Source organism: Sciurus vulgaris (genome assembly GCF_902686455.1).
Source record: "Sciurus vulgaris genome assembly, chromosome: 6".
In the NCBI taxonomy this organism is placed as follows: Eukaryota; Metazoa; Chordata; class Mammalia; order Rodentia; family Sciuridae; genus Sciurus; species Sciurus vulgaris.
This window is the reverse complement of record NC_136466.1, coordinates 11,071,962-11,085,106: the sequence shown is the minus strand read 5'-3', so window position 1 is coordinate 11,085,106 and position 13,145 is coordinate 11,071,962. Positions and strand designations below refer to the sequence as shown.

General features: G+C 53.7%; 1 protein-coding gene across 1 annotated transcript in view; it reads left to right on the top strand.

The window, feature by feature from the left end:
- The first annotated feature begins 310 nt into the window (after positions 1 to 310).
- The window catches only part of DOCK2 (dedicator of cytokinesis 2), a 407,460-nt gene continuing 394,625 nt past the window's right edge, over positions 311 to 13,145 (top strand). Inside the window, exon 1 of the mRNA XM_079145391.1 lies at positions 311 to 437. Coding sequence (XP_079001517.1) covers positions 395 to 437 — 43 coding nt within the window. The 5' untranslated portion in view covers positions 311 to 394. The remainder of the gene's footprint in view (positions 438 to 13,145) is intronic.

Below are 13,145 nucleotides of genomic sequence, written 5' to 3'. Positions count from 1 at the left end.
GTACTGCTGTCCCATTTTACAGATGAGAAAACTGAACCTTAGATCAACGAAGTAATTTGTTCTGGTTTGGATGTGAACCCAGTTCTGACAGCAAAGTTCATGCTAAGGGTCTGTTCAGTCACTTGATTCAGAAATCAGGGCCCTCTCAACCCAGGTGGTCGCCATGGCCCCAGGTGCCCGCCTGGACTCTGCCCACTGCCCTGCGGAAGAGATAAATTGGGGGTGCCTTCTAGCCTTGCCTAGGGTGCCCCTGCCCAAGGACAGTGGGAGGAGGGAGCGAGGGCGGGCCCTGAGAGTTTGAAAGGAGGAAGGAAGTGGGGCCCGGCAGAGGGCCTAGCCACCCCTGCTGGCTTCCCCGCGAAGGATTCAAGGCCCGCAGGCCCCTGGCCCAGCCATGACCCCCTGGCGGAAAACTGACAAGGAGCGGCAGGGCGTGGGTAGGTGGGCACGCTGAGTAGCAGCGGGGGTGGGGGACAAGGGCAGGGGGCTGGAGAGCCACGCGTGAGAAGATGCTATGGGACGCGGCAGGCTGGGTGAGGGCAAGGGCGCCACTGGACGTCCCAGGGCGCAGGGGCTCCCTTCGTCTGCTGGAAGGGGAGGCCACTGGCGAGAAGGGGCAGCCCGGACCAAGGAAACGTGGGCATGGGGGTACCCAGGACCCTGCTGCCCGGGGTGCCCTTTCTGCTCAGAGCTCGTGAGCTTCAGAGGCGTGTCAGCGGGCCGCTTGCTCCCTCAGCCCTCTCCCTCTGCAGACTTGCTGGGCGCAGGGAGCCCCGCGGTCTCCCCGGGTCTGCTGTGGCCCGGCCAGCATGCCCCGCCACTCCCGCTCCAAAGCGCCACCCCTCTGCCCTTTCCTGGGCCTGTTCCTCCTGGGTCAGATGACCCCTGATTTGGCAGAGCTTCCAGAGGGTAGTGCACTTTTGGGGAGTGGGGCTGGAGAGCGGAGCCTTCACTCAGCCCGGGGCCTCTGAGGAGGGAGGCTCCTTCCAGGGGACCTGGAGATAACCCGGACGGCAGCCCCACGGATTTCAACTGTCTAAGCTCCCCGAGGCCTCACCCTCGAGCCCGGGCGGAAGTGGCGCTGGGGGAAGGGAGGCAGCAGGTAGCGCGACTCCTAAGTGGCACGGGTGATGCAATCCTCACACGCTTGAGCGTGAATTTAAAAAGTGCCTTGGAGATTGCTTCACAGCCAGCAGCGACACTGCGGCGCGTTTGAAGCTTCAGCGGGTGAGGCGCTGGACAGCCCAACCCAGGGCAGGGAGAGGCAGGGGTTCCCCAGGCCACTGTTTGAGAAACTCTCTGAGAGCTCAAATATGCCATTCACATACTGGGGACTAGGCACTGCGGGGCATAGGTAAATAGTTCCCGAGCAGAGAATGCTTAGGATCCTCAGCCTCCAGGGGTCTCTGTCTGTAAAGTGGGAAATTTGAACTAGATTCAGTCAAGGACCTTTTTAACTGCAGAGCTTCTCTGGCCTTGCCAACTGGGGTATCAGGCTAATAATCTACACTGGGAGCCACAGAGACTGTTAACTGAGGCAGGCCATGTGGATGGAGGGATCACTGTGGTCTAGGAGGGATCCGTGAGGCTGGTCCAGGAGAAAGAAAGCACACCGACTTCCAGCAGAGCCCAGTGAAGGGAATGACGAGTCCACACAGGCCAGGCTGAGGAGTTGGGGTTCCCCCGGCAGGCCACGGAGGGCTTCTGGGCAGGCAGGGCCTTGGGCAACTTTATAAGCCAGTGTGGAGGGAGTCTGGGTGGACAGAAGAGAAGAGAGCCAGGGCCAAAGGCCAGGGGCAGTATTGGTCATCCTGGGTAATTAGGGCAGTTCATGTGGGAGACTGAGCATGGCAAAACTGTGTCCCTCCAGGGCCTCTGGGGCTGCAGAACACCTGCTGCTATGGCATAAGTCCTGGTTATGGTGCCAGCTGGCCTGTTCCTGGTTCCAGTTTCCAGCCTTCCCCAGCCCTGTGACCCAAGACCTAAGCCTCTCCTTACCCTCTCCTGGGCTCAGCTTCCTCATCCATAGGGCACCTGCTTCCCAGGGGTATCTGCCTCACGCGCCCAGGGCGAAGACTGTACAGAGTACCTCCTAAATGTCATCAGTCATTATTTTAGACTGTGTCCCCTTTGGGCCCAGTGGAAGACATGATGTCACAGAATGGGACAGGGCGCCATGATGGAGTAGGGGTCTCACCCTCCCTGAGAGAAGCTGTCCCACCAGTGTGACCTGGGAGAATAAGGACTGTCAGGCCTCGACCCCTGACACTTCTGGACCTGGTGGTAGGGCTGATGTCCTCCATGCCTGCTTATGAAAACAGGGGGTCAGGAAGCACCTGGCGGGTGCTGCACATCAAAGCTACCTCTTCTCTGGGCAGGTGAACATCAGCATCAATGGCACGGCTGTGAACACTGACCCTGAGGCCCTGGGGGAATAGAAGGGGAGGACAGGGAGGCTCGGGCTGTGATGATATGGGGACAGGTCATCAGTGAGAAAACCAGCAAGCGGCCTGAGAGGAAGGAGGCCAGATTCTGGGTCTGACCCCTTGCTCTCTGCATCTCCATCTCTGTTCTAGCTTGTCCCTTCAGGTCAAGGCCCTGATACTTTCCTATTTCAAAGCTTTCTCTTATGAAGGCCACTTGAGATTCTGTGCTAGCAGGGGTTTGGAAGAAGATAAAGAGCTAGAGCTCTCTCTGTGTGGCGGGAGCTTGGGCCACCTCTCTCTGCCATCGCTTGGGAACGGGTGGCATTTCACCTTCCCTCCTGTGGTCTCATGGACTGGGGCTGCTGGTGTGAGCGGCCCCATGCCTGCTCCACAGGGGCTTTACAGGAGGGTGCTTCTCTGTTATCTTCCTGTCTGGAGGGCAGCCAGGGGCATCATGAGGTCACTCCTTGGCCAGGGCTTCTTCTTGCTGCAGCCTTGACATGGGGTCCAGAGAGCCCTCAAGGAGACCTTGGGTGCGAGTGTGATAGACTTGACGGGGCAGGGTGCTTTCAGAGTAAGGAAGGCTCAGTCCTGCCTTCAGAGTTTCGGGGGGCTCACAAGCTTGGGCTGTGATGTCAGAACTGAGATCCGATGGGAGGCCTGTTGCTCTGTGAATCGGGGGTGATGGTAATAATTCAGGTCCCATGAGGCTGTCGTGAGGATGGAACAAGGTACAGCCTAGAGCACTGAGGAGTGTGTCCAGCCCCCGGAGAGTAAGTGACCAAACCAGGTGAGTCAGTGATGTACCAGCGCCGACTTCAGGACGTCATTCCTTGTAAGAATGTCACATGTTAAGGCTTGCAAAACCCGTTCTGATGCAGCATTGTTATGCATGAAGAAGCTGGGTCCCAAGTTCACACAACTGGGAAGGACGAGCTGACCTTTAAATGCCATGACCTTCAGACCCCAGGCCCTCGGGTGATGTCAGGAGGGCACCTCGGAGGGAACAGGATGGACAAAGCAGAAAGCTGTAATGCACACAAGATGCGGGTCAAGCAAGAAGTGGTCTAACCTGGCTTCCGCGGGTGTTTGGAGAGGATGTGGCAGAGGCAGATACGGCCAGACTGCGAGGGCTATGAGAGCCAAGCTGAGGCTGGACTTCCTGTGAGCACTGGGGTGTAAGCAAGAGCGTCACTGGTAAGAAGTTACCACAGCTAATTGGGACAGGGACAAGGACTGGACACCAACTAAAAGGGAAGAGCAGACATTTTCACCTGTCTACTGACTGCCTGGGCAGGTGACTAGCAGAGTCCACCCATAATTAGTATTGACCTTGTGGCACAGGCCTGCAGTCCCAGTGACCCAGGAGGCTGAGGCAGGAGGATCACAAGTTTGAGGACAGGCTCAGCGGGGCCCTGTTTCAGAATAAAAAATAAAAAGGGGGATGTGCCTCAGTGGTAGAGAGCCCCTGGGTTCAATTCCCAGTCCCCCACATCACCGAAAAAATGCCTTTTGGTCTTCACTATCTTAATCCTCCCTGCCTGAGACTCTGGTCAGTGATGAGAGCTTTGTCCTCAAAGGACAGAGGGAGGGCAGAAGAGGAGGAGGTAGAAAGAGAAAGTAACAGTATCAGTTAGAGCTGTATGACTGTGGGTGAAAGAAACCGCTGAAAGAGTGCATTGGCTGAGCTACAAGGTCATTTTTCTCTCACATGGGAAGCCTAGAATATCTGTGAAGAGGTGGTGGGCAGCTGATTCTACCCCTTGCATTGCTTTCTTGCCATGTGGCTTCTGCCTCTTGAACCACATTGGCTGCAGAAGTCCTAGCCCTCAGATCCACTTTCCAATCAGCAAGAAAGATGAAAAGAACAAGGAAGGTCTGGTTTTCCCCTTTAAGGACACTTACTGAAGATACACTTGGCATTTCTCTTCAACCCTGTCGGCTAAAACTTAATCACATGACCAAGCACATCTGCAAGTCTGTAGGAGTTTCATTCCCAAAGAGGAGGGGAAGAAGGATATTGAAGATGAAGTGGCTGTCTTCTAGGACAGCCAAAACAGAATGTCACATTCTCAGAGTTCTAGAGGCCTGAAGTCCAAGGTCAAGAGCCAGGGAGGTCGGTTTCTCCTGTGGCCTCTTCGTGGCTTGCAGGTGGTGGTCTTGCCGTCTCTTCACGTGGGCTTCTTGTCTACTGATTTCTTATTGGAGAAAGTCTCGTTGGATGAAGACCCCATCCTAAAGGCTACGTTTTAATTTATTCAGTTGTTTAAAGCACTTATTTGTGAATATGGTTACACATAAGGTACTTGGGATTGGGACTTCAACGTATGCATTTAGGGAGATGTAAGCCCATAGCAGATCACCTGTGGTCTCAGGCATGGCATCTGGGGACTATGAAGGAGAGCAGGGGTCTTGAGATAGATGGGCAGGACACAAAACCAGGTTTGCTTGCCCCAGAGTGGGCCTGCCAGGTGAGCTTGTGTGGGTCCTCGGCTATGTTCGCAGTGAGAAGGAAATCCTCTTTCCTCCATCCACCTTAGGTTCTGTGGCTGGAGCCCCGTGAACTAGACTAATAAAAGCCAGCTGGACACAAGGGTCAGGAGCAACACGTTAGCAAGCACGTCCCACTCACACCGGGGTGCGGCCAGAGATGAGGCTCCCCGAGGTGCCACGAGCTGGTTTGGACTCGGCTTATGATTCCATCTAAGCAAAGGAACAGTGACATTTTAGGGAAGTGATAGGACAAAGGAAAAAGGTTTCTAGACTTACAAGGGCAGCAAACTGTGGAAGGCATATATGCCAGGGAAACAAATGGGAAATGAGGGTCATGGGGCAGGACCGTCTTGCAGCCAACTTTCTGACGTATTCATGGCCATTGAACTGTCCTGGGAAAGGGCATTATGACTGTCCCCATTTCCTGATTTCTTAAGAGTCTCCACTTTTACAGGAAGACCCAGGATGCTGCTTTTTGCACTGTTGATTCTCATTTGCCGCTAGCACAAAACAGCCATTATGCTAACACGGCCTATTTGGGGTGGCACATTCTGATCCCCGGCGGATCAGAAACTTGTTCTCTATGTAACTTGTTTCCAGTTGAGGCTCTGTGAGGTCTGGTGGGTTCCTTGGAGGGCTGGGAGGAGGAGTCTGTTCTTCGGTTCTCGCCTACCTCCTGGTGGTATCCTGGTGAGTCTTGGCTTGTACATCACCTCACTTTCTGCTTCTGTCCTTGCCTGGTGTTTGCCTTGTGTCAGTCCCTCCACTGTGTCACGTTCCACATGCTGGCAAATACCCAGGGCATAACTCCACGCCAGAGGGACTGTGTTTGCTCTGTGCCTAAGGCAACAGAGGAGCAGGGAGGGAGGGATGGAGGGCGTCTTCCACACACTAATCACTCCATCCTTCATTCATTCCATCCTCATTTATTCCGTGTATTCTTGGGGCATTTCCTAGGTGCCAGGCGCTCTGCTAGTCACGGAGAATACTAGACTCAGGCTAACGTGGGCCCTGCCCTTTTGGAGCCTATACTAGTCAGGAAGACAAAAGAACTTTGTGGGCCCATCAATAAACATAATTACAAGTTGAGAGAAAGGAATACTTTCCATGAATGAGAACATTGTAGGGAGCAGTCTTAAATGGGGGACCCCAGAGGCCTCAGAGGAACCCTGAGGAAACAGTGCTAAAGGAAGGCTTGGAGACTCTTAATCCACCTATCTTTGCCACCAGGACTGTATCTTTGGACTGGTTCCCCAAGATTAGTGCCGTGTAGCAAAACACACGGATTGGAAATCTAATTCCTTCGCGCTAGAACTCTTGGGTGCCTGGGCCTCCTACTTTCTGATGCTTCAGCAACTTGGGGCTGTTTGGGAGGACCCACGCGAGGAGCTCATCCTAAAGCCCAGGTCACAGAAGCTGAGGAAGGTGTCCAACTTTAATGTCAGGGTTTCAGTGAGTTCCAATGACAAATTGTGTTTTCTAAGCTCTGCTTCCTCCTGAGATCAGCATCCTCATGCGGCCGCTGTGTTTCAAGACAGGAAATGTAGTCACCATCACGCTCTGCTAACTTCTGGACCTTTGTTGTTTTTAAAGCTTACAGGCCTTTACTTTCACAGCCAATTACACACGGGTGCCACAATCTGTGTTCTGCAGCATGTGTCGAGCAAACAGGGATGCCGGTGCTTACCGCCACCCACCTCCAGAGGAATCTGGGCAGAGACAGCACAAATGTTCCCTTTATAGGCACTTTCTCCAAGCTTCTCACTTCCCATAATTGGTGGGAATTAAAAGGCTGTCAGGCTGAGTTAGTGAGCCGCGGAAGTCTTACTCTGCTTTTTGTTTTCCTTGGAGAAAGTCAGCCTTGTCCCCTGACCCATCCAGGGCACTAGCAGCTTCTGCACTGGTCGAGAGTCTCAGGGACATAAAGTGGGGGTGGGGGGCACATGACTGATAACAGGGACCCTTTCCCAGACCGCTCCCCAGTCATTCTTCTGAGTGCTCAGTGTTCCCCTGATAGCACACTGTCCCTTGGGACAAAGCCTGGACCAGGCTGGTGGAAGAAGACACAGTGGACAGTGTGACAGGTGGACAGTGTGACTTGCATGGAATCCCCAGGACACAGCACCGGGGCTGAACAGAGCAGATGCTCAGCAGGTGTTGTGGGGTCGGGTTAAGTGGTGGCAGTGCCAGGCCTAGATACATGCTGCCTGGCATGTTTGGCTGCAGCAGAGAGGCGTCCCCATGCCAGCTGAGCCTGAGCGTTTGCCTGGGAAGTGGGATGTTGTCCTTGCCTCACCGGGAGTGTCAGGAGGACTGGCCCTAGGTAGAAGCAACAGCTTATGTGAAGATCCTAAGGAGGGTCTGTGGGCTGTGTGGGAGGCCAGAGTGGCTGCATTAGGGGACCAAGGGGCACAATAGGAGGAATGGGTTCCGTGAGGGGAGGTCACGTGGAGCAGGGCCTGGTAGGTGCTGTAGGGCTCTCACTGGTTTGGGGCAGAATTGTAGAGTGTCCTGCCTTAGGTTTTAGGAGGACTGTTCTTGCAGTTTCCTGGTGAATAATGAAGGGAATTAGCATGGAGGCAGGGAGAGCAATTAGGCAGCTGCTGTAATAACCCAGATCAGAGATGGCAGGCCCCACGCTGGGAAGGGGCGGGGGAGGCGCGGGATGGGCTTCCATTCGGGGTGTGTCCCTTGTGGACAGGATGTGGGTATCAGGGGCAAAGGTGACCCAACGGTTTTGATAGGGGCAGCTGGAAGGACGGGAATCACACAGAGGGTCTCTCTAGTTCAACCCTTACTGTGAGTTGTCACTGATGTTCCCAGACAGCAGCACTGCCTCACCATTTTGCACCATGGTGCATGGCTTGACCCTCAACGGCCCTGGGAGGTGGGGACTTCGATCTCATCTGAGAAGAGGAACCCGAGGTGTAGAGGCCTCTGACAGTCTGACGGGGATGCAGCCTGTTGCAGCACTTTAAAATCATGCCTCACCCCTAGTATTTTATTGAAGTTGTCTCTCTTCACCTTTGGTCATGGTCTATTTTCTGATGTCATAACTAAATGCCACCCAGTAAGAAATTTACAAAGAATAGAGGTTTATTTAGCTTTTGTGGTTCTGCAGACTGGAAAGCCCAAGAGCAGGGCGCCAGCACCCGCTCTGCTTCTGGTGGGGCCCTCCTGCTGCATGGTAACATGGCGGATGCAGCACCGGGAGAGAGAGCAGGCCCTAATACCACCACAGGACCCGCCCCGGGGCCTTATCTAATCCTGATTATTTCTCAGAGGTCCCACTTCCAAATACCATCAACATAAGAAATTGAGGAGTAAGTTTCTAACACATGAATTTGGGGGTCCCATTCCAACCATAGCCCCTGGTCCTTTCTGCTCTGTGAATACATGCTGTCTCCTGCTCTGGGTGACTCATTGTGTGAGGTCAGAGCTCTGCTGGGGATGAACTGTGCATCCATCCAGCTCCAACGCAATGGCAGGGATGTGGCAGGTCAGAGAAACTAATTATCGTCCTCACAGTCAGTCCCCTGGAGGGGCCAATGGAAGCTATCAACCCGTCTTCTGTGTGCACATGTGAGTTCTGCATTATGATTTCACTAAGCCGCATTCATGCAGCCAGCTGCAGGCCTGGTCGAGTGGGCTCACTGTCTTGTAACGTGAGATGAGATATGTCAGTTTGGTAGCTGTGACATTCTGCCCAGGGTATGAATTCCTGAAGCCAGGAGCTGCCAAGAAATCAGAAAACAAGTCTTAGAACCCACTCAGTCAGTTACATGCAATGATTCTTCTGCTCTGTGATGGTCCTGAATTGGTTTTGGGTCTAGAGTGCCTGCCTTTAAGAAGCCAGGCTCCAGGGGTGACCGCTCCCGCAGGAGGCGGCGGAGAGTATCGCTAGCACTCGGGTCCCCCTTTCCCAGGCTGGGGCAGGTACTCCTCTTGTGATGTTAGGTGATCCCTGTCGTCACCCGTCGCACCTCATTGCAGTCTTTGGTGGCAGGGTTGGGATCCTCGGTAGATGTGAGCCCTAGGGCTGCAAGACCGTGTCTCCTTCCGCACGGAGTCCACACCGACTGGGGTTGCGTCAGCAGTGCTTGACTGGCTGGATGGATGAGTGGCGATGGACGCGTGCGCAGGGGAAGGGGCTGGAGCTCATTCAGTTTGGGTGCCTCATGAGGTTCAGGTGGACTGCGTGGCCCCACCTTGTCTTCATCTTGCTGCTTTATCTTCTTCCCTGCCGGGTTGCTGGGTCCTATGGGCACACAACAGCCATAAACAGAGTGCTCTTCTCCAGACGCTGGACCCCTGCAGGTGACACCCCAGGGCCTCCATCTAGAGTCCCTCACACCCAGCCGAGCTCCCTTCCGCTCTCTGCTCTGTCAGCCCTCCCGCCTCCGGGTTGCTCCAGCCCTTCCCCTCGCCCTTCTGCTGCCCCTTCCGCCCTCCAGTCTCACTTCCTTCGTAGACCTCCTTTCCTCCCAGAACCCAGGCTGCAGGGCTGGCAGCTTGGCACGTCATTATCAAGACAGCTCCTGCTCCCTGCATGCTTGTTTTGTGTCTTCCGCTCAATTTCATGGAAGCTGCAGGAGATCCCCAGTCCCCTCTTCTCTCCCCACTTTCCTAAGGCGCGGGAGTCACCAGACTGCTGGAGACTCTGCATTCGGGGTAGGCAGCTGATTTGCTGGATTTCATTCCAAAGCCCCTCTTCCAACTCTGTGGTGCACATGTGAATGCGGGAGTGTGTAAGAATGTAAGTGTGTGAGTGTATGTGTGCATGCCTGTGCCTCCAGAAGTACTGGAAAGGAGCGTGGAATCCCAGCAAGAGGCTTTAGAGCAGGACTGATGTTTGGGGTCAGAGGATTCTTTGATATGGGGCTGTCCTGTGCAGTGTGGGATGGAATGTTACTCTGCTCTCTGTTGCTATAACAAAAGACCTGAAGCTGGATACTTGTAGAGAAAGGGGGAGGTTTTTTGTGTTTTGTTTTGTTTTTTAGCATGTAGTTTCGGAGGCTGAAAGTCTAAGATCTAAGATGGGGTGACTTCAGCTTCTGCGAGGGCCTCGTGGAGCATGGTGCCACAGCGGGGAGAGAGAAGACTGGAAGCCAGAGACCAGGCAGGGGCCAGCGCACTGTGTTTATAACACCCACTCTCCCAGGAACAAACTGCATTAATCCTTTCCAAGGATAGTGTCCCCAGTGACCCAGCCACCTCCCAGTCGACTCCAGCTCTTTCCAGCACTCTTAATACCCCACCCTGGGCACAGAGCCTGCAGCACCCCTCCTCCGGAGACACACTCAGGCACTGCGGAACCACAGCAGGGGTTGAACAGCACCCATGGCCTCTACCCACCAGGCGCTGGGAGCCCCTCTGCCCTCTTCTCATACCAAGTGGAGACAAAGGCACATTTTCTCCAGGACCCAGAACAACCCTTTGTTATGACTCACTGGAATCCTGACTCTCCTCTTGTTGGCTGGGATGTCACTTTGGCTCACTAAAGACAGCACAACAATATTCAGCCCAGAAGATGGCTGTCACCACCTGAGAAGGGACCCACAGCTGCTAGCTGCGCGCAGGTGCCAAGTACCTCTCCACTAGGGACAGGAGGTGCCACAGTGAGGCTGTGCTCTCACCGGTGCCTGCAGAGGAATCTGATCTGCTCCTTCTTCCCTCTGCCAGCCCGGCTCTCTCTGCATCTTATGCTGCCTCAGTTTCCTTTTCTGTAAAATGGAGACGGCAGCAGCTGTACCCACCATAGAATCGTGCCGAGATTTACTAGAGTGCTGCGTCTAAAGGCCTTGCAAAGGTGTGTGGTGTGCAGACCATGTTCTCAGAGGCTGGCTCTTGTCATTCCTCATTGTGGTCCCCGTCCCTTGTCCCCCTGACCCTCCTCCATCACCATCGCGCAGGCTGAGGCTTTGCTGCCTCCTGGTTGGCTAGCTTATGCCTGGGTTTGAGCTCAGGGTTGCTGCTGGGTCTCCACCGTGGCCCTCCGTGATGAGCATCAGGATGTGGCTCTGGTGTGGAGCCGCCCACCCCCCGTTTCACACTGCCTGGGCTTTTCAATGCGCACAGTGCACTTGGACCCGCAGGTCACCTGCGCTGGCTGTTTCCCCTGGAGTTGAGACTCTTCAGATCCCGCTGGGTCTGAAGAAGTGAGCTCCAGGCAATTACATTTTCTTTCTGTTATTGTTTCTGTTCCCCTTACACAGCTACTTGTCCAAACTCTATTAACACCTGGTGTTGGTTGAAGCTCTCTTTTTCAAACATGTCAGCAAATGGCAGGGCTCCACATGAGGTCCCAGCGCATCCCAAAGGGTCACAGCTTGACGGCTGCAATACAAATTAGCAGCCACGTTGGGTCAGCATCTCTTGAAGCAATCCAAGAAATTCAAGCAGTAGAGCCAAAAGAAGGGACATACCTGTCCTTCAAGTTCAATCACATCCCTCAGTCCAACAAGTATTTATGATCATGCTTCTACAGTGGGTCTACAGTCTTGGCACCAGGGGCTCAGTACTGAAGATGGACTCAGTCTGCACCCTCCCTGAGGCCAAGGGGGAACACAGGGCTTCAACAAGTCATGGATATATAGACAAGTGTGACATCACCCTGCACAGTGGCTCACGCCTGTAATCCCAGCTACTTAGAAGGCTGAGGCAGGAGGATGGCAAGTTCAAGGTCAGCGATACCCTGTCTCAAAATAAAAAAGAGGAAGGACTGGGATGTAGCTCAGAGACAGAGTGCCTCTGGGTTCAGTCCCCAGTACTGAGAAAAACAAATGAAAAAGGGTGACATCAGCAATGGGCTGGTCAGGGAAGCAAGGACTTTGGAGTCTGTTTGAGTCTGAATCCACTCTCCACCCTGGCTGTGTGGCCACTGGCAAGCTCCAGATCCCCTCTTGGAGATTTTTGTGTGTTACATGGAGGGGAATACTTTGGAGCATTATCATGAAGATAAATGTGTGGATACAAGTAAATGATAAAGCTTTTGTCGGCTTACCTGTCGGCATGACTCCAGTGCCCACAGGAGCTAGCTCCAACAGGAGCTAGCACCCGGTAGATGTTCCCATCCATATCTCAAGACATCATGGCATATGTGCTTTGTACACAATAGGCACTTAATGTTTAGCATTTTCTTGGAAAGCAGTGGTTAGACTTTCCATTTCCCTCTTTGTGTATCTACCTACCTATCCACCTACCTATGTGCATGTCTTACAGAAGAGTACCTCCCTGCAGCTCAGTGGCCTCACTTACAAGGAAAGGGAGACGTTGTGCTTATTTCCTAACATGCATGTGACGTTTTCTCGCCTTTTCCATCCCTCACCCAAGAGTCGAGAGTGGCTTTGTCCTCAGTGAGCAGGGAACAGGGCGACCTGCTCTCACTCTGATCAGAAGAGAGGACCAGAGATAAGCAATCACACTCTAGCATAAGAGTGGTGTTCTGGCTCCGTTTCCTGTTAGTCACTTAGAAAAGTTAGCAGAATTGGGTATTCATGAGCAAAGCCACTTCCTTTGTCAGCAATGTCTGCTTTTCTCCAAATGAAGCCTTGAGAACAGAGGCCCTTATGCGAAGGCAGATACACATTTATAAATTAATGGTAGTCAGTAGCTTCCATTTTCACACTCGTGAGTCCTGGAATGGATGCAGACCTCACGGTGAATACTCAGTTTCGAGATCTGTCCAGGACATCTTAAGTCCATCCGTTGGAACCTGACATGGATGGGCAGAGTGTGAGGGATCCCTGAGGAGCACGTAGGGACAGTCAGGGAACAAATCACAGTATGCAACGCCCTTCCTTTGCTGGCACTCTGGGGGAAGCCCGAGTGGCATGTGGTTTTCTGCTGCTGCAAACCTCAGTTACCTCCCGGCTCTGCCAGCTCCTGGCCAAGTCCCCAGGCAGACCCTTAGGGCTGGTGGAACAGGGAATGGAGTGCACCGGGGAGGACACCTGCAGACTAGAGTGTGTCCAGGCGACCCCAGCCTGTGCTCCAGAGGGCCTGCAATCAGGCTGATAGTGAAGGTCGTGTTTATGCAAAGATCAGCCTCAGAGCCCCCGAGGGCTTCTCTCAAGATTTGCTCCAAACAAAGGACTGATTTTATTCAACATTGACTGACAGCGCCCGTTGGCTGGAAGCTGCAGGGAAGTAGTTTTAAGGGTGACATAAAGCGGGGAAGGAATTAGTGTTGTTCCAAGTGAATGCTCAGGAGGGCTTAAGATGCCA